Source organism: Acanthaster planci, linkage group LG03, assembly GCF_054643075.1.
Source record: "Acanthaster planci isolate LZ-2023a linkage group LG03, COTS_SCS, whole genome shotgun sequence".
NCBI lineage: Eukaryota > Metazoa > Echinodermata > Asteroidea > Valvatida > Acanthasteridae > Acanthaster > Acanthaster planci.
Genome location: NC_141779.1, coordinates 14490731 through 14516671, shown reverse-complemented (window position 1 = coordinate 14516671; position 25941 = coordinate 14490731). Strand labels below are relative to the sequence as shown.

The window sequence follows — 25941 nt, the reverse complement described above, 5'->3', positions numbered from 1 at the left end:
TGAAAACAAACTGCGTATTTATAAACTGCGGGAATCATACAGCCACAAACATTATCTTTTGACGAGTGGTCGCGGTTAACGTCCTGGCATTTGACGGTAAAACAAAAAAACGTTTTTATCTCGGCCGAACATGTTCAAAGGTGACACTTTCCATGTCAAGTGTATATATCTTATCGTTAATTATTCATATTTCCCACTAGTATATTCATTGCATGGCGAGTACCGCAAATCAAGGGGTCTCTCGTGGCAGTATGCTTCGGAATAGGCGTATTTGCCGCCGATTGGAATGGGGTCAGTCTTTCATTGGATCTCGCCGCATACTTCCACTGTCCCACCTCCACCATCAACGGATCATTAATTTATCCACCTTGCAGGGTTGACGGGTGATGTAGGTGCTTGTCACCTAAGTGATCACTTATTTATGTGTTATTGATCGGTTCAGATAGCGGCTCCCACGGTGACCAATCTTAAGGGTTGTAGGAACAAATCAACAATGAAAGCAGAGCAAAACAAAGCAAATAAACTCCCACAATAGATATTTATATGGGTATATCCGACAGGGGGCAGGTAATAAGCTTAGCAACCGCACAGTTTGTTGAGGACTCGTACAATGACAGCGAAGCGGGAGAATAGGTCCTAATTTTGAAGAGCATTTCAGACCATCACAGCTTTCCCATTCTCTGTTTCCACTGAATGAAATCTATACAGACCACATGCGGAATTCACTCCATTAGATTGAAATGTAAAAAAAACTCAAGCATAAATTCAAGTGAAATCTTGATCTATTTGAGTGATTGAGTTTCACTCGAATTCTTCTCGTCCCTTTGTGGTTCGAGTCGGAGGAAGTGAATTTTCACTCATTCCGGGGCCCCAGAAAGATGTAGTATCGGCCCGGGTGCTCACCGTGAAGCAATCCAAACGCTCGGCGTCCGTGTAGCCTATAGTCTTGGTGCTGATGGTACAACTCGTCGCTGATTATGTGTACAAACAGCGGAAGTTGATGATAGGGCAATGGTGGGAATAATATCTTTACAGACTGCCTGTTCAATTCAGTCTGTAACCATCTGGAATGGAATACTCCATCTGACAGAATTTATTGTATATTCATGAACTTCATGGCACCTTTTTTATCAATCCCGTTGTGTGCATAGCACCATGGAAAATAGTGTATGCATGTTTCAGTCTGGACTCAAAAGGTATGCATTAATATTGATGTATTGATGTATTATGCCAATCATTAAATCTTTCAGCCAATACCGCAATTCAACTCATTCAACTGCCGAAACACTTCTGCCCCCCCCCCCGATATTTGAGATTATTCCTAACTAGCAAACTCATCAGTGCAGTCAACAAAAATAATAGCGGTCGACTGATTGCGTGAGGAACAAAAACTTTGCCTCGTTACGTCTCTTGTTATCAGCGGTCAGATTTTTCTGACTATATTGCGAAGTGATACGCAATGAAATTGCATTGAAAATCGAAACGCCAATGATTCGTAACTATCGCACTCAGTGTACCATACATCGGAATAAAGAGGCTAAAGCATGGGGCCTGTTTGTTTCACGCGGATCCGGATCGCGATCAGTGATCTGTCGTTAGTTAAGTGACACCAAAACCCGCCTAATGGTTAGCACGAACCGGGTCTGGGAGCACTGATCGCGATCCTGATCCGTTTGAAACAGGCTCATAAAAATACAGATCCTCTTTGTCCTCTTAACTGTTTTAGAAGAATTGTTCAGTACGAACATTGAAAGATTAAGAAAATCTAACACAATATCATAACCAGCACATTTTACTAAGGTCACATTTTTGACAATTTTAGGTGAAATTTAAATAAAATGAAATTTATTTGAAAGAGCGAGCAAGGAAACATAAAAATGATCATTTCGAAACTCAATGTATACATCATGTAAAGTTAATGAAATGCCCATTATATTGCTTGTCATCAATATAATCGTTTCACAAACTGTTCCAAATTCCTCGTCCTGTCGGTCACAGGAGAGACAGTGGTAGCCTTTACGATGAGACAATACTACTCTCTGTTGGTTTATTAACGAAACCTGATTGCTTCTGAAACCTTAATCACAAAGTTAACTGCCTTTATGATTGGGTGTTAGATATTTTACGTTTTTTCGAAGTTGTTTGCCACAACAGTTATAAACAGATCTACTATAAACATTGCCCGTAGTGTTTCAAGTCAGCTATAGGAACTGGTTATCAGCTCTGTATCTGTGCACATGTAGTTTAAATTTTGATTTGATTACCGTCGCCCGAGTTGGTACTCGTCACCCGTCGCAATGGCTTTCTAGCATCGGCAACCAACGTTGGGAATGCAGAACTCTCCTTTCAAGCAACACTCCGTCTTACCAGGTAGATAATTGCACAACTTCTGTCCTGCCGGGCAGGTCTTTCGCATATAGTACACGTCCTGTGATTGGATAGGCGGGTAATAATAATTACTGTGACTTCACTGCACACACTGGAACAAAGACAATCTGAGATAGTGTGAAATCACAGTTAATGCCCAAAGGCAGTTTTTATGGAGTGTGTAGCGTGCAGTTGTGTGACTGCCCATAAGGTTGTTGGTTTTCTTTCATCTATGTTGACTATTCTGTTGTAACATGGGCGTCACAAGGGGGAGGGGACCCTTTCCCTTCCCTGGAAAAATTTGAAAAAATAAAAATAAGTGGGAATAGGCAAAAAATGTTGAAAAAGAAACGAATTGGATGAAAATCAAAACTTGCAAGCTTGAAAATACATGCAGCTGACCCCTTGCACAGTAGTTGCCTAATCAGCCCTCCCCTTTAGACATTCCCCTAGAAAAGATGTGCTCCCCCCCTAAAAAAACTATGAATGCGTGTTGGGTTTAAAAGACCACTTCCATTTTTTGCAGACGTGTCGATCAGCCCAGTATTGATCACACGTAAGAATATCTAATCGAGAGATAAAGGGGCATGTGCACCATCCCACAGTTGCTGTACCAGCGTAAACTGCGTGGATTTCGCTGGACAACTCGAATCCGAACTTTTGCAAGCGTCGTCATGAATATCTCACATTCCTACCTCGGGTTCAAGCAACGGGTCAATCACTTTCCGCCAATCATCCAAGGTCCACGTCAGCGAAAAGTCCACTCGCACACCATTGACGAAAACGGTGGGCGTGCCAGAAACCGTCACTTTGTACAACAAGGATTTACATGTAATTAGTGATGGTGATGACCAAAAAAATCATACTAAGTACTGATTGTGCATCACTCACAGGAAAGAAGAACATTGTTGATGACAGTACACATAACTGGCCATGAGAGGGGACAAGATTGCAACAAGGGACGAAGGTAAGCCTAGGCGGTTGTGAGAGACGGCAAACAGAATGCCACATATGATGAGCAGGTCTCATCTGTTGTTCGGAGAACGTTGCGGTCAGGTTGAAGATATGGGAACTTGGAAGAGAAACACCCCACCCATCCCGTTCATTATGTTCCCCCTGTGTAGTGTTCTCTTCCCCCCCCCCAGCAGCCATCCGGAACACATGACAAGTAATATGCGTCAAGGCAAGAACCACAATAATCCAGGAATGGGACGAGACCATAGAGCTTTTTATGTATAGGTGTATGGACGAGACACAATACAATCGTTGGCAGATCTTATATTCTGCTTATTATACCAATACATCTGTTTACGTTTACGATTAAAATTTGGGAATTAATCAAAAAGAGATGGGTTTTTCTTGACCATCTCACAGCCGACCAGCATGAAGAATTCGCCCCAAGATCTTGGCTCTCCAAGGTCCAATATTTTGGAAACTTAGCAAGCAGGCATTAATTATGAATATATACACTATTTAAAATGTCCTTGCATTGCTTAGCATTCTTGGCAGCACATTCGCCAATAATTGATATACTGCATTTCAAAAAGTAAAGCCAAAGAGATGCGATCTTCCCTGACAGTGTCCGAAAGTCTGGAGAATGTTTTATGAACGGCTAAATTTTTGTCAACCAACGGTCAATTGAGCCTAGCAACCTATCCTGGGATCGCGCAAGATGAACCGGACGTGGTTGATACTTAGTGGGAGTTCTCTGAACTTTATCCCAAAGCATTTCTTACCACAAAAGGGCACAGTTAAAAAAAAATGAATTCCAGAGCTTACTAGAGCAGGCGTATTTCCACATGACTATCTCTTCCTCCCTGGACGGATCTGAATCCTTGAAGTGAGTCAGGATATCGGACATGGAAATGCCAGTAGCTGAGGAGATGTCCTTGGCCAACATCCTAAAGAAGTGAAAGACTTTATTCAAGTGTTGCAGCAGTGGCGTAGCTGGGATTTTACTAGTGGGGGACACTAAAGGGCACCAGCATCGTATGAGGGCACCAACTCTAAGTGGTGTGGTTTTTGTGGGCAAGTTTTTGTTAGCTTTGTTCAATATCCATTCATCCTTTTTCTTTCGTGGGGGGAGGGGGGGACTGGGAATTTGGGGGGGACGTGCCCCCGCCTCCCCCCTCCCGTCGCTACGCCGCTGTGTTGCAGGTAGAACACGTTTGAGATGTTACGACTAAGTCGAGTACTTGAGGCTGAGGCTATGTCCAAATTCATCCTATTCGACAACCGACCACGGTTAATGAAAAAGGTCTTTGAATGAGCAGGGCTTACTAGCGTCGGTGGCACGCGTCAAGCGATTGTAACTTACCCCGAAATAAAACAGCTTTAATGCTAAAATTTTGGGTAGGCCTAGACGATTAAATACTCTTCCTTTGAACGTTTTAACCTATCCACTGGGTCTATTTCCCCACCAGCCAGCTTGGCCGACCTCCGACACTCATTTATGCAGACTCATTTATCTACCCGATACATTTCTCTTGCATATCTTTTCTCTCTCCTTTGTGCATTTGTACAGAATGTGAGATGATTACCCAAACAACCAATGAGTGACGCAGACGATACCGCTTGTGGCACGCAGGGTACTAGTCTGCCATAAGTGCCATTAATCTTCTACTATCACCACAACCACAACCATCGTCACCATCATTTATCTACAAGTGCCGTTTTATAGAACACAGCGGTTTTGGTCACATTCCAAAAATTCATAAGGTTAAAATGACTTTGAATGGTACAAATTAAAAGGAGAAATCTCAAACAGAAACTAACACATCGATTTCCGACTGGGTGAGATTCAAGGTGGCGCCATTGTAGTACTTGCTCTGGTGTTCGAAGATGTAGTCGAACCACGGGTAGGCTGCTGCTTCTCTCAAAAGCCGAAGAATGTATGATGCCTGCCGAAATACAAAGTCATCTGAGCATGTAATGTGGGTCAAACAGGTTCTTCATCCCATAACAAAATAATTAACCTTGTTCACACAACAAAAAGCCACCTGTCAGTGTAATTTTTAAGATTTAAGTTTTATTTGTTACAAAACCGAATGTGTGATGAACTCTAAGTAGGAACAAAATAACTAACTATAGCAAATCAATGGACCAACCAACCGGCCACATTTTTTAAATGCATTTATATTCAAAACCAAAATCGGACATAACTACACCACTTCTGCAACAAACCAAATGGGAACACAGGGCAAAAAACCAAATCAACTCTGCTATTTGCGTCAATTTTTCTTTACATAAAGTTACCTGAGCAGCTGGGAATGCTGCACGGTGAAATGGCAGAGGAAAGAGGATTGCTTCGAAGGATAGCACTGAGATCGACGCGTTGCTGTAGAATGCAGCGACCTGTTAAATTGAACCGAAACTTAAATGCATGTCCACCCATCAGAATGATATTGATAAATTTTTGATCACACTGTAAACAGTCTGTCTCAGAGATTTTGATAAATGCAAGGATCAAAACGTTTAATCGAACTTCTCTGAATACCGGTAGATAATGTGTTTACGGATGTCTATAACTTGTGGTTCAAAATCTTCTGAGTGGGAAACGAACAATAAATTTACATTCCTTTCCTTCTTTTCTTGTAACCCTTGCCTCAGGTGGCCAATGAAAGACTTTGTGTCGGGAGATTTGGAGACTACACATAGGCCTGCTGGTGGGTAACTACATGGTAAATTTCTACTAGTGTGCTGGGGATGCACACATTTTGTCAAGGATGTATCGAAAGCCACTGAACCATAGTGCGGCTTACACGTACATGTAGGTTGTGCACATTTCAAAATTTCCATGGGGGTGGGGAGACCAGGGGCACGGACCTCGAATGACTGCAGAGAAAGTCCTTGTATTGGGTGGCCCTTTTAACTGGAAGAATACCACTACCTGGGTTGGAGGGGACATGTTTTTGAGGAGAGGGAGAATATATAAATGCGGCGTGTATTGTTGTTGTTGAAAAGTTCGGCTACCTGGATAAAGGCAAAATCTTGGAACTCTAGTTTGGATTGCCGGTGGTTCATTGGACCATCCAATTGAAGTTGTCTCTTCGTCAAAGTGTCAAAAGTCAAAACAACGTATGAAGAAGTTTTTCCGGTACTCAGATGCCTGTGAGTACATGGTAACTGAATAAACTTACCTTCTGAAATGTTGGCCACGCTTGCTTGCAGTCCGGGCAACTCAGGTCGATGAACGCCTTGAATTCCACAGGTGCGTTGCAATTATTGCTGTACGGGTAGACGAATCCCCTCGGCGGTCGGTGGGGTATGGGGTTTTGCCCGACACTGCTCCCAACTCGACCCAACACCACCACTGCCGCTAACAGCACCACCACCGCGTACTTCATGGTTTGCCTGACTTGTTTGCTGTGAGGATATAAACGTTTGGCGCAGAGGTATGCTAGCAGACCTACAACTGTTGCTACAAGCGCACCTGATCACAAGACTTGATCAAACATCAGGTGATAAGATAAGTATCATAAGGATGGCCCAACGGTTCCCTCTTTCACCAAACTCTGGAGTCACGGGTTGAGTGTTAAGTGTCACTGAACTTGAAACTGTGATATTGCCTGCCTGGAGCATAGGCCCTACTGGATAACTCGTCTTGTTCTGTCCACAAATCAGAATTCTGATCATGTTCAAAAAGCATTAGTCTGGGACCTGGATCAGTGCACTTACAGATACATTGGGCGCACAGGCCAACACAGGCTGCCTCCGAAGCACGAGGTTTGGTTTGAGGTTGAAAATTAGACTAAATTTTATATGCCCCTTAAGCACTCGTTGAACTGAACAACCATGGAGCGTCAACACATCCTGGGTGTGATGAAACATTTTCTGCCACATAAAGGATTTTGATATGATCACGTGTCGTGGAAACATGCATAGACCAAAGGAAGAACAGCATTTGCAAAGGATGTGTTAATCGAATAACGTACCGAATCCCCCTGCCCCACAAAACATCTATGAGGGTTAAGCATGCCCATGCATGTGATGTTTTGTTTGTCACCCTCAGAAAGTGGAGGATGTTGGGCCATCAATGCCCTGGTCAAAACAGAAGTATGGAGGTAAATCTTGGGAGTTTTACCCTCGATAAAACTTTCGGGACAAGTTAATGATCACAGCCCCGAACCAGCAAATGTAGGCTTCGTCATCAGATTCGGTCTGGGCCGTGTAGCTCGAGATTAACCAAGTACAGGGGCCTTGGGTGTTCAGGTGCATTACCTGGTACCGTGACACGGGAGTCCGCGAGGCGCGTGAATTAATCCGCTATTTATATCTGTATTAGATTGCGTAATGAGAGGAAAGAGGTGGAAGCATTTTTATTCAACTGACATAATTTTGAAGATGATACTGGAAACCGCAATAAAATTGAAGGGAGCAGGCCAGTTGGGGTATTTATCATTGTTGGCCAATACAGTAGCATAATGTCTGCAGCCTCAACCGGAACGTGGCCGCGATTTGGAAAATAGTCCAAATAATGTAACTGCATGTAACCCTTGCTAGCCCCCTGTATGCAATGAACAAATATTAGACTACCTTCGTGAAAATCGATATGCGTTGGCAAATTATTGTGTGATTTTAGGGTGTGGTTCGGAAAACTGCTCCAAAACCCTGGTTACTGGCCGTGTTTATGTACCAATAAGGTGGGTAGTGATCGCCTGCGTATACACGCCATGTGAAGCATGGAAACCTAAAACCGTTTAAGTATAAAAAACCGAAAAAAATGTTGGAATTTGCCTAGGCCTACCAAGTAAAAGTTTATTTCATGAATGGTTTGCCGTGTTTCGAACAATCGGAATTAAACAAGATAATATCCATGGGCAAAAAAGGAGGACTTTAGTGCTGGTTCTGCGAAAGATGTAACTTGTGAGGTATACGTACTAGACATGAGCTCAGTGAAGTTTATCTGAGTGTAATTTTTGGCCCGTTTCTATCTTGTAAACCGCACACGTAACTTGCGCATCACGGGCCCCTTAACAATGAATGCCTCTCAAACTTTCCGAAGGTCCGAAAGTCAGAGCTCCCTACGCCGCACGGTCAGCGGCACGTTGGTGGCGGATACATAGGGATTGAAATCACATTTCAAACTTGAAAGAAATGAACTTGCACGTTTCGAACTCAATGAGATGTTTTATTCGTATTTAGGAACATGGTAGATTTTACCTTGCCAATTTCGATTTCCAGACACAAACGGTGAATTGAAAACACAGCTCTTGAGTAATTCTCACACAGTATTCTTGACTTATGCACGCCTGAGCAAAAGTGGGGTAAAATCCAAGATGGCAGTCGCGGTATTATGACACCGACTGAACACAACGGACACATTTATGTAACAATTAGAACTCAAACAGTACTGTTCAGCCACGATTTGTCTTATTATAAAAAAGTGTACTGTGATTACAGTCATGGTGTCTACGTGTCCTATAATCATTAGATGCCGTGTTATCTTATATGGCTGGTGATTTCGTGAAAGATGCGTTTTCTTGACCATCGTAAAATTAGCCTTGAACTGCTCGCGCACGACGACCTCATGCCTATATTTCGGGTTCGAGCAGTGGGTCGATGACTCGTCTCCAATCGTCCAGGGTCCACGATGTCCAAAAGTCTACCCTGACGCCATTGATGAAAACAGTGGGTGTGCCGGAAACTGTTCCTTGGATACAGAGTATAAAGACAGGGGTTGATTACAGATGCAGTCAACAAAATCATCGAAATGCAAAAGGTTTATCGAGTGTTTACCTGAAACCGTCTTGAAATTTGGCTTGTTTAACTTGAGCTTCGTTGTACACGAGCACCCGCCAACAAATGTGTACATCGTATAAGGTAAAGGGCCTGATTAGTTTGTATATTTTGCTTTGGTTTTGAGTAAATTATTACAAACAATTGGGCATGGGTGGAAATCCGGGGGAGGGATATACCGTCCCCGCCCTCTTTTTTGATGGGGGGATTAACAATGTAATCATCCCCCCACACATTTTTCAAGTCAAACACTTTTTGCGCACTCATAGCCTACACCACCGACTCCGCACTTGCCAGCACCCTGACGATCTCACCTGGGATGGGGGCCGTACTGAGCTTGATGGATGAATATGAAATCACCCCCCCCCCACATGTGACAATAAATCCCAGCAGGCGGTTGGGTACCATACATATTTCATCAGTAAGTTAGGTTCGATACAGCATGGACGAATTCTCTGAAGATCTCTAGTTTGAGGAACTTAATATCCCCCTTTCAAGTCTGGTTTCCAAAGACTGAGAAGATTACAATACCATGTAGTCCAGCAAAAAATTAGAAGGCTTACTGGAGCAGGCGTATTTCCACATGACTATCTCTTCCTCCCTGGACGAATCCAAATCCTCAAAGTGAGTCAGGATATCGCTCATGGCAACACCAGTGGAGGCGGCGATGTCTTTGGCCAACATCCTGTGCGGGGAGGCACAAAGCTTTGATTGATTACATGTACCATGAGTGGTGAAACGGTTCAGCGGTTACAGGATAATCGATTGATCGTGGCTAGACTCGTATTCACGCCTTGGTGTCGGGTAGGTTTGTCTCATGTAAAACCACTCAAGCATGAGACAGTGGCGTTAATGGGGTTTAACTACTCTGATTGCGGTTACATTTGCGGAATGATCGAGGTGCCTCCGCCGGCCACCCCAGGGATAATAGGACGAGAAAAGGAGCAACTATTGCAAATGTTTCCTTTGACTTCCTTCTCATCAATGCGTGTTAAAAGCCCCCAAATTTAGGCGTACCCCGAAGAAAGGACATAAAAAATGTAAAAATGAATTTCCTTAACTTTTCCGTCTGACAATTCGGTTTCAGGGCCATCTTGGGGAAGGGAATTTCCCATGCCAATCTGTCCTCAGCCCCGTAGTTATACGCCCCTGCTACTCAAATCGAGAGGAGCTTTATGTTGCGTCTGAAATCGGACTCAGATCATTTTATGATAGTGACTTAATGATTCGAGCAATCTACAAAAGTGAATAAATTCTGAACTAAGTCGATCCTCTAATTTGTTTCTATGAAATCTGTTTCAATAAACTGAAGTTGGCTTTAATTTAGTTACAATTCAAAGCAGAAAACTCGTCATCATAAACTAACGTGTGGATTTCCGACTGCTTGGTGTTCAAAATGGCGTCATTGTAGTATTTGCTCTGATGTTCGAAGATGTAGTCGAACCACATGTAGGACGCCGCTCCTTTCAAAAACCGAAGAATGTATGATGCCTAGGGAAAGACGATCGTGTCAATATTATTGGTCAGTACTTTCGTCGCTGTGCTTTGTAAACATCATTTATTTACCAAAATTAGCCCACTGCTGGCAGTAACAAACAAAATAGTGGTGGTGGCAGTTTGCGACACAAAGCAACCACCAAGCAGGCGCACTGCAGACATCGGCATGTGTAAATTAATAAATATTCATTAAACGGCCATCATTGTACATTTACCTGAGCGGCCGGAAATGATGCACGATGATATGGCAGAGGGAAGATAATTGTTTCTAAGGAAACCTGTACCGCGGAACCGCTGTTGTAATAATCGGCAACCTGAGGTGAAAAAGAATCAAGATTGCGTAGTTTTGCATGAGTATTTAATAACGTCATACCCAATACTTTCACAAGAAAACTTTTAATTGGGGAAAATTTACCAACGGGCAAGAGGACTACTTTAACAACATCTTCCTAAATTATACACGAAAGCTGAAGCTAGAAAAGCTTACATTTTTAAAGTTCTGGCTGGAGATTCAATGGCAATGTGTAACTGGTGGTGACGGTAGCCAGTTTATTGCCAATGTTGAGTACATCACAAGTCAATGAAACTCATCAGACCCTCTTGCGAGTGGGTGATCAACCACGAAACAAGACTAGGCCTAAGTGAGCCTGTTGTGGCAACAACCCCTTCCAACCAAACCCCTCCCCTTTCAGCCCGGGACCAGTCATTGTGGGGTAACTGAAGTAAACTTTTTTTGGGGGGGAGGGGGCAGATGACATGCGGCTTGTGAGAACGTGGCCTGCTGTGTTCGGCTTGTGAGAACGTGGCCTGCTGTGTTCACTTCAAAAGTCCATACGGTGCATGAACTCATCAGTAAAGCAGACGCTTGCTTGCAGGTAATGTTGTTTTGGAGCCGTGGTCTCCATTGAGTAAGTAATGACATTCATATTACGGTACACCCAGGGCGGCACAGACCCCCCCCGGTAGCCGCTTAGATGCTAGAGGAAAAACAGACATTCAATCAAGCATCAGCAATTTGACATGAATTAAATGTCAGCTGAACTCGCGGGCTTGCTTCTGAGGGTGATCACAGTAAACTCACCTTCTTAAATGCGGGCCAGGCTTGCTTGCTCTCCGGGCATATCAGGTCGACAAACACGGTAACTTCGACGGGGGCATTGCAGTTATTGCCGAGTGGATAGACGAATCCCCTCGGCGGTCGGTGGGGTATGGGGTTTTGTCCGACACCGCTCCAAACTCGAGCCAACACCACAACCACCGCACACAACACCACCGCGTACTTCATTATCTCTACTTCATGCACCCGGCGCGATGTTCCAGCTGAACACGTTTAGAATGATGTTAAAATTATCTATTTAAGAAGTGTTTACGATTGCCGGTGTTAACTACTTGCTGCCGACGTATATTACATGATTTGATCAATCAATTGATTAGATAAATTGTCACCTGGAAGGGTCGAACAACAACAATGTGACGAGCCATTGGATACAATAGCCAAAGTTGCCGGGTCACTATAAAAGCCTTTATGACGGTAGAGGTGTATCAAGTCGTCTCCTTTTGATTTACAAATACGGTCAACTTCAAACTTAGTTCCCTATCTCTATGATGTGAAGCTAACTGATCCCTGTGGAAATTCTACACGGGGATTACACGTTTGATCTTCCCTTTCACGGTTACGTTTGGTTTGGTGGAGTCGAACGTACGGCCGTTGATCTTTTGGTCACTGTACTTGGTGGTGACTGAAATCAACTCTACATATTTGGGAGTGCTTCCCAGTTTCGCACGCGCCATAAACAAGTACACGTGTACAAGAACCGTGCACTGTACGTGCACACTCGTCGAAAGAGGCATAGCACTGGCATAATCTCGGGACTTATTAACCATCGACCCGTGAAAACAATAATTATGCCAGTTCGAACGTTTTACAGACGTTGAGTGTGCAAGCGACACACTCCATTATAATGCAGGTACAATATACTGGTACATAGGCCCTACAATAATGCGCTCCACCTTCCATTGACTTTTCAATGATCTTAAAAGACATCTAATATCACTTGTCTTAAACTGCCTACCCTCGCACATAAGGGAGACAAAACATCCATTAAAAAGCTGCAAATAAATCAAACAAACCAAGTATCATTCCTGGCAAACAGCTTGCTTTACGTTTAATTCTGTCTCTACAAGAACAGGAGCAGTGGAACACATATGCATGTCTACAATACAAATGTACACAAAACTCAAAGGACAGGGAAGGTGTAAGCAACATCAGTTCTCTGGTGTACCCGGGAACTGGTGTTAGAAAACCAGACACTGTCCTCCCAAGAAAAAAATACTGTCGTTTCCATAAAACTGTCACATTCATTTTGCTTTTTTGAACATTTTAGACCTTCAGTGGACAGCTGCAAACATGACAAAAATGTGTTGTCAGAAAAATTCCAATCAAATTTCAAAGTTGCAAGTTCTGGAAAAACCTAGAGCTCGGAGTCTTCAAAAAAAAATGAAGCGTCTGAAAATATCCTCCAAACTGGCTGCCCATAGTGTCGCCATCTTCATGAACTGACCAACTGCACATGCCAATGTTGCAATATTTTTTCTCACGACAGTCATTTCAAACATAAGATGTTGCACGTTACCACCAAAATAAGTGACATTTCTGCCTCTTTTTTCCCTCTTAAAATTCCACCCCAACAACTTGCTGGTAGGCTAGAGTGGCTTCCCTGGAAGCGGACACAATAGTCAATGACTCTAATCAAATTGGCATGGGAAGAGAAAGCGGGATCAGGCACTTCCTTTGATGGATTCATTTTTGAAGGCGTTGATCAGCTCCTGGTTGATCAGGAAGATGAATCGCAGACCAGCAATCTGTGAGAGAAAAGAAAGAAGTTTTTAAATGATTAGAAGGAAACCGAAAGACAAAATCAGGAACAAGGCAAAATGTCTTTGGTGTTGCAGGCGAAAAACCTCAAATTTGAGTTTGGATTTCCTTCAGTGTTTTCTGTGGAAGTTAAATTCACTCAAGTTGACAAGCAAGTTGTAGAGATTATGATGATAATGATCAGGAAAAAAAAGGAAATCTGTTATCTTAGTCAAACTCTTAGCCTAACAGTGCACTGATTAGATATACAGCGTGCCGAGAAAGTGTACTGTACACATATAAACAAGGAAACAGTCAAGTACAGTTTGAAAGAAACAACGGCAATATACAATTCTTTTAAGTCCACACTATTTCTATGGAACAAAAACGCTATGGCAGTGTATATCATGGGAACAGTTATTATCAAAGAAAGAGAAAATATGCTTCAGGGATCATTGGCTCAACTAGGGTCAAAATTGCACTTGGGACCTCAGGTTTGGAAGGGGGGGCACTCAATGGATTCACTTGCAGTTTCAAACAATACAATGTCTTTTGGGAAGGGGTGCTGAACTCTATCAAGCTCTTGATCCAACTTTGGGGGAACAAAAGTCACAAACAGGCCACTCGCCCATTGGTGTCACAAAGAAGCGGGGCAAGGGTTGCGCTTCCAATTCCTCCCCCCCCCCGAAAAAAGTGACACAGATAAATGAGGGTAAAGAGGAAAAGACAAAGAAATGAAAATGAGGAAAAAGGGGATAAAAATAACAAATCTGAAAAACCCTCAGAATTGACCCATTCCACCGTTAACGTTTTTTCCAGTTTGCCGCTGAGTCCTTCCCTCCCACCCTCGACAAAAGGCCCGGCGACGCCCACATCCCTCACCTCCACCACCGAGTTGTTGTTGAGCTTGCTCTTCATCCCTTTGATGATGGCCTTGCCGTCCACGTGGATAGCCCGCTTGCCCTCGTTGGCCACGTAGAACTCCCCGTTGTTCCGGAGCTTGATCAGGCCCTGGCGCCGCGACACCTTCCAGGCTGGCCCTTCCAATGACAGGTCCACATCCACTGTGGAGTCTGACGTGGAACGGCCGATGGTGATCTGTCAACAGAGTGTTGTGCACGGTAAAAATGACCAAAGAACAGAATTTGAACTTGATAAAACTGGCTCGCTTTATTTGTTTACATAAGTCTTCTACTGACAGTATTTATATTTAACTTCTGTATTACGTACACAAACCCTATTGATTTTTTTTTTTTAAGTCTAAATCTCAAAATAAATATTTTATGCGGGTAAATGACATTTCAAACAACAGGTTGGCTTCAGAAAAATTTAAGCCTCTATGCAATTGAAATTGCAGTTTTTGAATGAAAAAAAAATATGGGGTCTTGTCCCAAGAGCTAATCAAGACCGTTTTGCAACATCCTTCGAAAAAGTGTTAGAAATGGTATTGGGAACCAGGACACATGCAGTACATAAATACATAATCAAACTGTGCTCCAACCTAATAAAATGAGTTGCCAGTCACCACAGCCACTTTTGAGTTAATGGCCTTTAAAACAAACATGCAGGATATTAAATCAACAGGAAAACAAACAGTTCTGATTTTAATTAGGGCTGTGCCGAATATCCGAATAACTGAATATTTGAATATTATTTTTCAAAGTTGAATATTCAAATGCAAAATTTATGAAAAGGGAATATTTTCTTTTGTTTTTAATGAGAAAAATTGCACTGTGGAGGCTTGTTTCAAGCAGATTCAAATGAAAAGCGTCAGAAATCTTACAACAATTGAAAAAACACTCCTAGATGTAAAAAGCTTTTATATTGATCATAATGTATAATTGTGTGCGTTACTGCAACTGATTTTGTATATGGTTTGTTCCTCAACAAGCTACCGGTCGGTATGACTGAATATTCAGATATTCGATCAAATTGAAGGTCAAATATTTGCATAGTGAATAATTTGAATTGACTCAGCCCTAATTTTAATCAAGATGCAAAACTGAGTTAAACATCAAAACATTAAGCTCAGTTTGCTCTTCCTTTTAGACTGGAAACTTAGGCAAAATTACTGAATGGCTTAGAGACTAATTTTGTGGGGATCTAGTCTCAATCAAGACATGTGTTCCACTGGAGTCACTGACCTCATTTGACCTCATGAGATATCTGACCAGACGACCCCTGAGCACGGCTAATGTCTGATTATCAAATGCTGGTGATGTCATTCCTGCAAGAGAACATGGGGCAAAACCAAACATACTACAGGTGAGCAAATACACTGGGAGATTAAAGATACGCCATACGCACGCCCCCTAAAAAAAAAAAGATCAAAATTTCCAAGTTATTCATAACAACTGACGAAAGTACCATTTTGAAAACTTCTCAAAGTGCCAATGATTCTATGGCTTTGTCCGAACTGGTTTCCAGACCTACGGCTATGCCTGCTGTCAGAGCGACCATGCATATTGTCAACGGAGTGAAGACGTACATGTAGACCTAGTTCTAGAACAACTGATTTGGATACAGCCTACGACTGTGTCTGAAAGTTGTGACTGCGGCTGACATGTGCATGTTTGCCTATGGGAGCTGGTGACTAGCAGCTGTCACTTGTCATGGATGCCTGCATTGCCGCCAGCCGCAGCCGAGACTTTAGGACACAGAGACATGAATGTGGCTGTGCTCACAGACTCAAACACAAACCCTACCCGTGACACTATCCACCAGGTACTGCCACTTGACAATCTCATTCTCCAGGTTTCGGATTTCCCGCTTCTGCCTCCGATCAAACACCGACAACTCTGAAAAAGGAGACCGATAAATAGCCCAATGTATCAGCCCACTGCCATCCTGTCATAAGTTAGGCTTATAATTCAGATATGCCTCATTTAGGAACTACAATGAATAAGAAAGTACAATGTAAATCCTGTTCCACCATCACCTCATCTTTCTGAGGTACTATCTGGCCACTACGTAGATCTATGAATATTTGAAACAGCAGCACACGTGTACAACACATCACTTTGCTCAGCAATCATTTTCCTAGTTAACCTATTTCTATGATTTTTATTTAAATTTTTTTTTTTCGGGGGCTTATCATCGTTACTCAAATCTGAATTGCCAAGGACACTGCTGCAATGCAGTCAAGCTTAAGGCATTTTGAGGTGCCTTGGGCAATAAGCCATTTGTGAGTTAAATTTGAATAAAATCTGGTACACTGAGTTATCTGATTGCACATATGCATAACAATTTGAATTCCCCAGACTAAAGACACTGTTGCTATACCTTGTGATTCGGGGCAAGCTTTTACATAGCGACCACCATCTCTGGAATGGACTGGTTCCTTTGTGCCTTTCTTATCCATTGAGAACAGTGTATTGTTGCAAGGCATCTCTTATGTAACTAAGCAAAAGCTTGCCCCAAATCATGAGGTATAGCAACAGTGGTTTTAGTATGGAGAATAACGAACTCGGTGTACCAGATTTTATTCAAATTTAACTCGCAAAAAGCTTATTTGAGGTGCCTTGGCATTTAGATGTGCCTTGAGCATTTTGAGGGGCCTCAGGTATTTTGAGTTGCCTTGGGCAATCGCCAAATGACCCATATGGGACCACAGAACAAGGCCAGAGAAGGAAAGTAATGGTTAATCTTATACATTTTCTTTTGAGGCAAATTTTTGGAGCTTGTATTGGACACCAAACCTAGCTGAGCATGGAACAATGCTAGTTGTGAAGAACTTTTGGACACTGTGGGTTTTTTCAAGATTTCATCTTGGGACCTTTTTTTGTAATCAAGCACATTATTTCCCAATTGGCCTCACTCCCCTCACAAGTCAGCCACACTGAATGAAAAGTGAGGTTGACTTTCTTATTTTGGGAACCTAAGAATAAAAATTAAAGCAAAAAACCCAGATTCATTTCATTTACGACGGTGGATGATTAGGAATATGTGATTTACCATGTCTCACTGTTTTAAGCAACATTTAAAAAAAAAATGAAAGTGAAGCATGGAACCCAAAATAGTCTGGCACTGCCCCATTTAACAAATTACACTGAATGTGATAGAATAAGGGAACAAGATTTTTAAAATGGCTTCTTGTGAATAAGGTCTATTGTAAACTGCCTGGCTAAATGTAAAGATTTACCCAGGATACGAAAAACATGCCGAGGAAACACCTCACTGGCCTAATCATCCTGTAATGCATATTATTTGTTTCTGTAGTTTCCTTTCCGATGCCTTAAGGGGAGGTGTGTTTGTGTATACAGGGGCAGTTGTTAATGGCATACGTTCTAGATGAATTAGCCCCTTGCTATTAACCCAAAGAGCATGAAAAGGAACCCTGTGGAAGTAATTCTTACCATGTTCAAGAATGTCATCTCTCTGATCCCTATACACAAAAAACACAAGTAGGGAAATGGTTTAGGAACCATACTGGTCTGTGCTGTACACTGCTGAGTAGTTACCTCAAAAATCTAGGTCTTTCCACCAAACAACTCTTTTTTTTTCAATTTGACAGCTCAAAACTCCATTTCGCACTTGGAAATGTCTGCTTCTCTAAATGCCAACGAAAAATACCTGAACAAAGCTCACTCCACTCATTAAGGAGAAAGAAATTTAGGAGAGCAAATTATCATCATATCCAGCAGCTTTTTTTTTGGGGGGGGGGGATATAAATCAATGCAGTATTGAGGTTTTCTCATTGGGATGACATCACAGTTTTACTTATGAATATGGAAATTCGAATTAGCATAAATACCAAGCTGGCACCCAAACCTTTTAAAATAGCAAAAATGAAGATTGATTATAATGTTCATTAAATGACAAAGGTGCATTTTCAACAGCTGTGGGAAACAAATGGCTTTGCATAGACCCTTTCAGTATTCTGGAAAGTTCCAAGAACTTACTGGAGTTGGGTATCGTCCAGCATATCTTCAGCATCTGAGAAGTTGAGCACGTGATCACCCCTCGGCATTGGCTGAACTGCAAGAACAAATTACAAAGCTTTCAAGAGAGGAAACTACAAGTGTACTTCATTAAAACTGGCCAGCCATCCCTTCTGAGCTTGGCGGTGAGGCAGTTAAGATATTGGCACCCATAAAGCAAGAGATTGCACGTTGAAGTCCAAACAGAATTTTTACGAGCTATCTAAGAGCTGTGAGTGATTACGTTGGTAATGTTACATCAGTCAAGTTGTCTTTAAAATAAGCCAACTTGTCAGCTAGGATTGAAAATAATGTAACAACAAAGATGGCAGCTCCAAATCAACATTTTATCACTGTAAAGCAAGTACACTTTGCTGCTGGTGTAAACTGATCTATTGGGAATATACATTAAGATCAATGTAAGCAGAAAGTTCACAATAGGCTGTCTCTTGTCACTGGTAAGGCTTAGAAGTTGCTTCTCAGGTATCTTTTGTATCAAAAAGTTCAACTTTGTGACAAGTCAGATGTGTAGAAATACATGTTAGAAATTACAGGATCATTTATTCGTTCCTGTTTTCAGAAATAGAAAGTAAAAACAGTGGATGAAAAAAATGCTGCTTTATATCAGCTGATTGGTCAGGCAGCTGATATTAACCCAGTGACCACCCAATAGGAGCGAGACACGCAAACATCTGCCAATATGGATGACTGTTCGGCTCACCTGATTGGTCAGGCAGGAGGTGGTACTGCTTCATGAGCAGCCAGTGAGTGTAGAGAGCTTTGGCCGTTCTGGCCGGATGGAAGGATGTGGGGCTCTTGGTGATTAATTCTTGAAACGTCTCCACAGTTGGTTGACTAGTCTGTTGAGAAAAAGAAAAAAGAAAAAAAAGTGCTACTAGGATCACACAGAGATGTAGGATGCTCAAACGGCTTCTACTGTTAGGATTCACCAGACCCACTTTTGTGAAAAATTGTTGAAACACATGGTTCTTGATACTTTAGGAAAAAACCTCGACGTCATTACAATGCATCAAATTTGGACAGCTTTGAAATCAGTACTGGGTAATTCCAGAAATCAGGGGTCCAAAAGTGTGACATTTTCGTGTCCCTGTTACATCTGACCTTTGTTATTTGACATGGAAATATCACTGGAATTGATTTCAAACTTTTACTATTTGTTTGGCAGGTACTTTGCATTAATTCATCACTCTTGGAAATCAGAAAATGTGTTCCGAACTTACAGAATCACATATCGGATGGACATCCTAATTTCTGGAACTACCCTACTGCATTTACCCTCCTGTAGTTATAATAGTCACAGACCGTCCAAAATTCAACATACTTCCCCCCTGCTACAGACAAAAGCAGGCCACTGATGGACAAAGCCAGCTTACTGATCATCAAGACTCACGGCACAGCTATATCAAGTTATAGAAACAGCCAGTCGATTCTGCTTTGTGTAAATAAACAAGGCGGGGGACTCTGAACTGCTAAACACAGTCACATACGTGTCACTGATAGGACAACTTTTTGATGAATGCACATTTGCATCTCAGGAGGGCTAATCCATTTTCTGTGAATATTTTGGCAGGACAGTTATGACACAGAATTGGTCAGTGTTACTGTACTGCCATGCTGCTTTCCTGCACCTGCTTAATTCACCACTGTAAAGAATTTTAATTGGGTTGGTATCTCATCTGAACAGGAATTAGCTCGTTCAATTACACAAACATCCCTTTTGTTGGCCCTGACTGCAGAATGTCACACAAAACCGAGACCGTAAATACACAACTTCGGCAACATTTAGATGATAATGAGAGGGGATGTGTGATACCTTGCCTCTGTTCTCTGTTCCCCTGCAGGGGCCAATTTCATAGAGCTGCTTAGTAAACAAAGTTTACCAGCTCAAACTCTGTGTGATTGCCATGCTAACCAAAAGACAGGTAAATACCATTCCAAAACAATGTATATCACAAGAGGTTTTGGCTGGTAACCCGATTTGTCAAGCAAGGCTTTTTCACACTTAGACAAATTTTTCGCTTAAGCAGCACTTTGAAATTGGGTGAAGGAACGTATTACTTACGGAAGTGACTGTGCCGAGCAGATTCTCTTCATCCTCGCTGTAGATGGCTTTGCTGAGAACGAAAGCCTTAACCTCTGGATGCAATGCCCGCATGGCTTGCTGGGATAACCTGGGAAACGACACACCAAAGCCCTCTGATTCGATGTAGCACAGTCACTATTCCCTGACCTTGCACACTAAACCTGAGGTCGCCAGTGGCAGGTGATTTTGAAGTGCTTTCATATCTAACCTGCGTCCTGTATCCTCCAAACTACTTCATACCTGAAAATGCTCCATTCTCACTAAAGAGCATTATACAAAGAAAAAATGTTGTTTTGCCACAAAACTGAGCGGTTCCGAAAAGTATTGTTCATAGGTGCACCATTGACAGAATTGCTTTCAAGAAAAAGTGTTGGCTATGAGAGTCGGTGGAGGGAAAGGACCCAACATTTTCAACAGTACGCTCTGTTCCTCTTGAGGAAATTACTGGAGCGACATAGGTCACTGAACCCCTGGTGGTCATATACACATCTAAAAACAAGACATGAAAATTTCTTTTCAACCCCTTGAGAAGAATATCCCGTTTTGGAAGGCAATCAATGAATGAAATTTCACAGTCCGTCAATCACAAATGATATAATCGACCTACTTTGAGATGGCGGGGTCGTACAGCAGTGCGTACCATCTCTCCTCAACCTCCTTCAGTGTGAATCGACAGGAGAACTTCACCCCCTGGTAAACGGTCTCCAAATCATTGGTCTGCAGGAAGCAAAATCGTCAACTTATGAGGTATTTCCAGCTCAAGAAACAATGACAGATTTCAAACTGTCAGTGCCCATACTCTGTCAATCTTTTCTAGTATCTTTGTCCATGTCTTCATTGCAGATAGTACATTGACCTTTGTGTGAAGAAAGTCTCAAATATTTCAGCAACTAGTATTTTTTTTCAAAATTTTGTCCTGAAAAGAGGAGATGAATGACACGGATTCTAATTTGAGGTCGGCCCTGAATACACCTGCTATTGAGCGACAAACTCTATCAGACTTGCTTCTTTCGGTCAAGCCAGAGATTTAATTGGAAGCTAATGGCTGAGAATCGTCCTGAGTACACAACACCTCAACTGTCAACTCTCTTTGGAGTTGAGATGTATCCAGGAACGTTAATGATCCCATCTGCTTGGGACTACAGAATTGTTTTCCTGATTGACTGGTACAACAATAAAGATTATAAACACTCCAACTGCTTCAAACACACAACCACAAACCCAAAACAGTGCTTTATGACAAACTCATGCAGGCCAGTACAGGACACTATGACCCACCCACTGCAGCACTTGTAACTAGCATGGACTGCATGATCAATTTCCAACATAATGTGCACAAAACTCACCAGGCAAGGGGGGGGGGACACTTTCATTTGTTAAATCGGTTGGGACCAAGTTGTGGCGACAAAAATGTGTCCCCATGACGTTTTCTGTCCCCACGACATGTAATTAACATCCGAGAGCGAGCTTTTTATATACTTGGCCATACCTGCTGCACTGCACTGATCAGTAGGAGGTCATCCTGGGGTTTCCACCGTCCGTGATCCTTGGTGAGGGAGAGAAGGGACTTGGGCTTCTTGGACCGCCGGCTGGAAGAGGAGGGTCTGTGTGAGGAGGGTGGCCGGTGAGTTTGGGAGGTGGATGGACGTGAGGCAACCTGCTTTGATGAGCACACACACACAAAAATTATAAACAGAAAGAAATAGGTGTCAGCAATTGTTCAAGTGTCATCTTTCTCATGTATGCTTAGGTTAAGTTTAGGTTTAGGTACAGCAGGAATCAAGGTTAAGCCTCATATCTGAACTAAAAGGAATGCAGGCCCTGGTACACACAGCTTACCAAAGGTGAACAACAAATGTACAGAACTGTTGCAGATGGACTCAAGACGTGACATTTTCGGCATACCTTATAGTCCAAATATATGTATTCAGTGTTCTCCCCAGAGTCAAGAGCCACGAGTGCTCAGACCTTTGTTGTCATAGTTTCTCCAGCTCCGTCTTATCCGTATACTGTTTTTATATAACACCTAAGTAGATTCTTGTCATTTGATTGGAGGATTGTATGTTTTATAGACTATTTCGCGGCTTACGTCATGTTGAATTTTGTTATATACACCGTGCAATTTTGGTTATATGCAGTTTGATCTATTGCACGCAAAGGACTTCAATACGTAATTGGTCAACAGAGGGCATGTGTTATGCCCATGATCACTAAAATGGCGGCGGGTTCAAGCAATGTCGTGTTGCTGAATGACGAGGAAATTGTCGAATTACTTGACGGAGCGGACGCAAGAATACAAAGAAACAAATTCAGATGTTGTACGCCAACTAGAATGCATCAGGCAAAAGCAGATGACAGAAGGTAAGTACCTTATTTATATTCCTTTATTTTATAAAAGTTATCCTCCAATCAAGTGACAAAGATGTACTTAGATGTTATATAAAACAATTAATGAATGTTTTTCATTCGTGCAATGGAAAGAACACTGTCATCCGTTGAAAGCTGAAATGTTCCATTCAACTCGCCTGCGGCTCATTGAATGGAACATTTCATATGTCAACCTACGAGAATATTCTTACCATTGCACTCATAAACATTCTAATTTGTATAATATATCTCAGTGCATTTGTGACTCGGCACAGGATTCAAATTAGAACACTGAATAACAAACCCTGAACATTACTTATTAATTCATAAAAGACTTATGAACGGATTTGCGAAGAGACTTGTGAAAAGGACCCGATGTGGACTTGATCACAACACTGCTCCACAGAGAGACAGAAATCAATTCACACCTTTCTCCTTTCTGTGACAGGTGGGTGGTGGACAGGGGGCTTCACAATCTCCTTCTCCTTCTCCTTCTTCTCCTCTTTCTCGACAGGCGGTGGCTGGCCTGACGGAGAAGTCGTTGATGACACCTTGCCCTTGGAAGTCTAAATTACGAATTTAAAGATGGACATACTATGATTAGAACCAGAAGAATTCCCAATCAGTTCTGCACTGCTCCTTTACGTCTTGCGTAAGTCCTCATACTATCAACAGGATTTTTTAAAACTCCAAATACAAACATGTTTTGTACAATGGTCTTGTAAACATACCTTTAGTGAACTGAAATTTTGGAAGGACAGAGTCTAAACCCAGCAGGCTCTGGTGTATTTTCACCTGATATTTCAGACAGTATTTCAATACCTGCAGCCAATTTCATGAAGCATGGCGTAAATTTGAAAGTGCGTGAGCCTTGTGCCACAAATTCACGTCGTACCTGCACAATATACTTACGTTTGATTCAACGAAAAGTTGAGCAGCTGCGCCAGGTTTGTATTGATATTAAATTTCTTGGATGAAGACCAAAAGGGCTTTTACGTTGGCTGTTCCTCTCCAATATAATAACAATCATTTAACAGTCATTGAATCACCTCCATCCGCCATTTTCAAAAAAGTTTTGTCTTTTCTTCATAAGAACCGAAGAGAAAATCTTGCAATTCTCCCCCGGCCAAACAAGTTTTTCATGACCTTCTACTACAAAGTTGTACATTTCTCTTTTAAGCCTTGTTACGTTTGGCAATGATGAGGCTCAACCGAGCATGATAAGCTGGTTAAATCATTCATTTTCCCTTCGTTTGGCACAACTTACGCAACGATTTGTTGCATAAGTCATGGACTTACAGTCTTAAATTTGTTGCGCAACCCTCGCAATAAAATTTCGCGTAAGTGGAGTCATGTTATTCAGTTAAGTTTCATGAAATGGGCTGCTGAATGGTTTTTGTCTTATAAATCACACAACTGGTGTAATACTGTCAATCCACGTACCTTCAGTAAGCTGCTCTCCACAAGCTCATCGTCAAACTTCTTGCGCTTGATGGAACGCGAGGAGCTGCGTCTCTTCGTCAAGCTGTCACTGATGAGTGGGGATATGCCGTACTGAGGCGTCATCTTGGGGATGCTAGCTGTTCCTGTCGCAGTGACTACGGTCCGTGTGACTGTAGGGCGTGATGCAGTTTGGGATGCTGGTGCTTGGCCAGTACCCTGCACGGTAGCTTTTGGTGTGGACATGGACATGATGGCTTTGTTAGGCAGCTTCACGCAGCTGATCAGAAGCTGTCACAATGTTCAACACAGTAGTTTAATGATGGCACTTAGACTGCCCTCCACTTTCCAAGATACAGTGCCGAAGTCAATGTAGTCTTAGCATTTGGGCAAGAATTTTTCAGCTTCTGATAAAAAAAACACACACAATGGCTTTTGATAGTTATGGCACTTGCTGCTTTCTACTTCTAATGCATCAACATGTGGCAATAGTGCAGTGACATTCATTCATTTATCCTTACGCTTCTTCAATTAATTATTTTTTACGTTAACTTGTACTGTGCCGTTGATCATTTTTATGGAAGCGACGCATTGTAAATTTTCAATTATTATTATCATTACTGGAAACAGGAAACAGACCACTCTGTAGTGAATAGATCTTGGACGTCTTTCATGTAGGCCTAGAGAAAAAAAAAAACAGAAAAAACAATCCTCGGGGATGTGGATCAGCCCCCTGCAAAAAAAAAAATCACTAAGAGTTCCATATTGGCAAAACCATAGTAGGCCAACCAACTCACCCAAAAACAAAACACACTGCATCTCACTAGGGCCTATGCTATGTATTTTAGGAGATAAGTTGAGAAAACAGAAACTGTCTGAGGAAAATTGTTTTCATGGTTGTGTTACATCCCAACTACATCATCAGTCCCAACTATAGTTGGGCCCGTCCCAACTAGAGTGGTAAATAGTTGGCCAACTATAGCAGAGAGGTCCTGTGTGCATGATATGCCCAGCATATGCCAAAGTCATATTATTTACAAATGTCATGGCATTGGTCATAGGGCTAGATAAACAGATAAAGTGCCACATTTTAGATGAATTGTGTCAAGTGTGAGACACATTGACTTGGATAATGTTGACACATTTCCCACAGACATTGGTCAACAACATCTCAACATTGTGTAAAATCACCCATGCAGTAGGCTAGCAGTACTTTCAAGTAGTAGAAGTAACTTCGGCCTAAATGTAGGCCTATGCTACTTTTCCTCTCAAACAAGCCTTGGAATGGATGATGATGGCGAAAGTTTCAGCCATGTCAGGCAACATGGCCAAGTCTTGTTTGTTGCCGTAAAGTTTCAATCACATTCTCCACTAGGCCTTCATTTCCAAGCCAATGACAAATTACTCATTCATTCAATTAGTTTATTTTTCATGTTTTTAATACTGGCACATCTGTAATACGTATTTTTCAGTTACAGCCCCCAATTTACAAGATTTAACCGTTCCTAGTCGTAGGCTTACATACCTGATTCACGATCGCTTATAAGCAAAATTTCTCCCGTAAACTGCGTGGCTTGTAATAGTATATTTCCCTGTCGTCGATAGAAGTAATCGAGCTGTGTTTGTGCAGTTCAGCTGGGGTCCGTCTCATGCAT

At 42.1% G+C, this 25941-nt stretch overlaps 3 protein-coding genes across 7 annotated transcripts; all 3 read right to left on the bottom strand.

The window, feature by feature from the left end:
* Positions 1-1774: 1774 nt before the first annotated feature.
* Positions 1775-6884, bottom strand: LOC110973070 (uncharacterized). The gene is made up of 6 exons (XM_022223535.2): positions 6507-6884; positions 5623-5721; positions 5143-5267; positions 4147-4268; positions 3063-3175; positions 1775-2428 (listed from the first exon to the last, which is right to left on the bottom strand). Exons 1-6 carry the CDS (start codon positions 6711-6713, stop codon positions 2306-2308), a joined length of 789 nt encoding a protein of 262 aa, XP_022079227.2. The 5' UTR covers positions 6714-6884; the 3' UTR covers positions 1775-2305.
* A 1592-nt stretch (positions 6885-8476) lies between these two features.
* On the bottom strand, positions 8477-12654 carry LOC110973071 (uncharacterized). The gene is made up of 5 exons (XM_022223537.2): positions 11684-12654; positions 10818-10916; positions 10472-10596; positions 9669-9790; positions 8477-9019 (listed from the first exon to the last, which is right to left on the bottom strand). Exons 1-5 carry the CDS (start codon positions 11885-11887, stop codon positions 8901-8903), a joined length of 669 nt encoding a protein of 222 aa, XP_022079229.2. The 5' UTR covers positions 11888-12654; the 3' UTR covers positions 8477-8900.
* Positions 12655-12741: 87 nt separating this feature from the next.
* mcrs1 (microspherule protein 1) lies at positions 12742-25941 on the bottom strand. Of its 5 annotated transcripts, XM_087134791.1 has the most exons (14): positions 25812-25859; positions 24926-24966; positions 24290-24693; positions 23275-23412; positions 21969-22139; positions 21087-21196; positions 20459-20567; positions 19097-19235; positions 18358-18433; positions 17812-17840; positions 16162-16254; positions 15601-15683; positions 14339-14554; positions 12742-13464 (listed from the first exon to the last, which is right to left on the bottom strand). In XM_087134791.1, the coding sequence occupies exons 3-14, from the start codon at positions 24536-24538 to the stop codon at positions 13381-13383; spliced, it is 1497 nt and encodes a 498-aa protein (XP_086990917.1). In that variant the 5' UTR covers positions 24539-24693; positions 24926-24966; positions 25812-25859; the 3' UTR covers positions 12742-13380. The 5 variants fall into 5 exon arrangements, with proteins under 5 accessions (XP_086990917.1, XP_022079130.1, XP_022079135.1 ...); XM_022223438.2 differs by lacking the exon at positions 24926-24966 and having other exon boundaries at positions 25812-25941; XM_022223443.2 differs by lacking the exon at positions 24926-24966 and having other exon boundaries at positions 21969-22136; positions 25812-25940.